General features: G+C 35.3%; 1 protein-coding gene across 1 annotated transcript; it reads right to left on the bottom strand.

Annotated features, from left to right (window-relative positions):
• Nucleotides 1-1,044: 1,044 nt before the first annotated feature.
• Nucleotides 1,045-1,581, bottom strand: LOC145819084 (uncharacterized). Its single transcript, XM_082913072.1, has one exon. It carries the CDS (start codon nucleotides 1,579-1,581, stop codon nucleotides 1,045-1,047), a length of 537 nt encoding a protein of 178 aa, XP_082769198.1.
• Nucleotides 1,582-3,087: the final 1,506 nt, after the last annotated feature.

The following is a 3,087-nucleotide window of genomic DNA, read 5'->3' as shown; positions in this document are numbered from 1 at the left end:
CATATACGTATGCATGTAAATCAAAGCACTCGTCTACTCTTGAGAACGAGGCAACAATATATATATATACACAATCTCTCATCTACTCATGAGAACAAACATAACAATGTCAAGCTTAAGGCATTTAAATAAATCTCATAATCCTCATTTTTTTATATTTTTTTACTTTTTTTTATACACTCTTTCTCATCAACACTCAAATAAAACAACAATCCATGGAGTCATGGTGGAGTGTAAGGAATTTATTTATGGGTTCTAAGTTTATTTTAATTTCAGATATCCATGATTGTGATTACAATCATAAAACAATTACATATAAAAATCCTAAACCTTACATACACGTCTGACCAAATAATGAAATCAATCCATCATCTACATGCAAATATAAAATCAAACCAACCTCAAATAAATAAAAATAAATAAATAAAAACAACGAATTAGACATAAATCAAGGAAATTAGATTTTACACTCACAATATTTTTTTGAAGATCAAAGAATCACTTGAACAATTAATAAAACCCTTTTTTTTCTTCTCTCTCTACCTCACCACTCTCTCCATCCATTCTCTCTCTTTCTCTCGAAAATTCTATACACAGCTCTCTCTTCCATTTTTCTTTGATTAATCTCTCTCTCACTCTCTCTCTTTTTACCGTCTCTCTTTCTTGACTCCCTCTATTTTTGGTTTTTTTTTCTCTTCCTAATGCAGCTGCTATGATTATTAACCTAATTGACATTATGTAATATTATACTATACAAATTCAACACAAATACAATATATATATAACACCTTTTTATATATAATAAATATATATATATATATATATAAATATTCAAATTAATTATATGTAATTATATATCACCTTAAATTAATTAAATACCATATTAAATTATCATGTAACCATGCAATTAATAAAGCCAATAATAATAATAATAAATAAAGGCTTACGAAAAATCAGGGTTGCTACAATATACACACCTCAAAAAAATCTTGTCCTGAGGTTCGATAAGAAAGAGTACTAAACAAAAAGCTCCGGAGGCATACGCTAAACTTTCTTTTCCAATTCACAAGTGATATCATTCTCATCTTCGCTCCATTCCACTTTAACCAAGTTCACTTTCTTGCACCGCAATTGCTTTACATCCGGGTCTAAAATAGTAACCGGTCGCACCACATACGTTAGATCGTCACTAATCTCCAACACTTCTGGTGATACAACTTGGGAAGGGTCTTGCACACATTTCCACAATAAAAATACATGGAACACATTGTAAATTATAACTAAAGTAGGTGGTAGGGCTAATTTGTAAGCCACATTACCAATATTCTCAGTAATCTCGTATGGTCCCACAAATCTAGGTGTCAATTTTCCCTTCTTTGCGAACCGCATGATACCATTCATCGACGAGACCTTCAAAAACAAAAAATCTCCAACATTAAACTCAACCTCCTTACGTTTTCTCTCAGCATAACTCTTTTGACGACTTTGTGCAGTCTTAATACGTTCCCGAATAATGTTCACCTTCTCTATGGTCTCTCTCACCAACTTTAGCTCTAACAACGGCGCATCTCTTACCTCCATCCAACAAGCATGTGATCGACATGACCTTCCATACAAAGCCTCAAAAGGTGCCATCCCGATACTGGAGTGATAACTATTATTATAAGCAAACTCCACCAATAGAAAGTGTTCTTCCCAACTACCACCAAGATCGGGGACACAATCTCTCAACATATCTTCTAACATCTAATTTACCCGCTCAGTTTGATCATTTGTCAGTAGTGCTTAGGTCTAACCTAGCACCTAAAGTATGCTAAAAACTCTCCTAAAACTCTACTACAAACAACGGATCACAATTCGAAACTAGAAAAAATGGCGCGCCATGAAGTCGCAACACCTCCCAAATATATAGCCTATCTAGTTTATTTGTAGTTCGATGAACACTGATAGGAACAAAATGAGCAGACTTGGTGAGTCGATCTACTATCACCCAAATAGATTCATTGCCTAGCTTAGACCGCGACAATCTATCCACGAAATCCATAGAGATATACTCCCATTTCCAAGTAGGGATCTTAAGAGGCTGCAAAAGTCCAAATGGTCGTTGGTGTTCTGTCTTAACCCGTTGGCACACATAACATTGAGAAACATATTCTTCTTTATCCTTTTTCATACCTTCCCACCAAAACATCCTCTTTAGGTCATGATACATCTTAGTCCTACTAGGGTGAATGGTATATCGGGACCTGTGGGCATCATCCATAATCTCTTTCCTTAATTCAACAATGTTAGGTACACACAACCTGCCCCTGAATCACAATCCTCCATCTGATTCCACAGACCAATTAGTAGGACAATCATCGATCAAATCCACTACAAGGTCATTGATCTTGCTGACGAGGATTCCATCTAAATACTGCATTTGATGAACTTTACCCAGTAACGTCAACTTCATAGTCAAACTACCAATGTATGCCCTCTTGACACTCTCTATTGGTTGAACATCATGCATCGAAATGAACTCCAAGGACTTTCATTCTTGAATCATCAAAGAAGCTATAATCCTATGTTGTCGACTAAGTGCATCTGCAACCACATTTCTTTTCTTCGAGTGGTAAAGGATTTCGAAATCATAACTACTGATGAATTCAACCCACCTTTATTGCCTCATGTTCAACTCTTTTTGAGAAAAAAGATATTTAAGGCTCTTGTGATCTATGTATAATTCAAAGTGCTCCCCAAACAAGTAGTGTCACCACACTTTCAACACAAAAACAATTGCTTCCAGCTCTAAGTCATTAGTAGGTATCGCCTCTCATGAGATTTTAACTATCGAGAAGCATAAGATACAACCTTCTGATGCTGTATCAACACACATCCCAACCTAGTTCCACTAGCATCAGTAAACACTGCTAACTTTTCCCTTTGTACTGGTATAGTTAATACCGGTGTTATAGTAAAACGTTGCTTTAACTCCTGGAAAGCTCTCTCATAATCATATGTCCATAAAAACTTCACATTCTTGCAGGTCAACTTGGTCATGGGTGCTGCAATAGTGGAAAACTTCTCTATAAATCTTTTGTAATA

Source organism: Camellia sinensis, chromosome 1, assembly GCF_055761805.1.
Source record: "Camellia sinensis isolate YWXY chromosome 1, ASM5576180v1, whole genome shotgun sequence".
NCBI classification, from domain to species: Eukaryota; Viridiplantae; Streptophyta; class Magnoliopsida; order Ericales; family Theaceae; genus Camellia; species Camellia sinensis.
This window is presented reverse-complemented; position numbering and strand designations above follow the sequence as displayed.

Coding starts and splice junctions, on each gene's coding strand:
- LOC145819084 (XM_082913072.1), bottom strand. CDS start 1,581: ATGGAGGTAAGAGATGCGCCGTTGTTAGAGCTAAAGTTGGTGAGAGAG.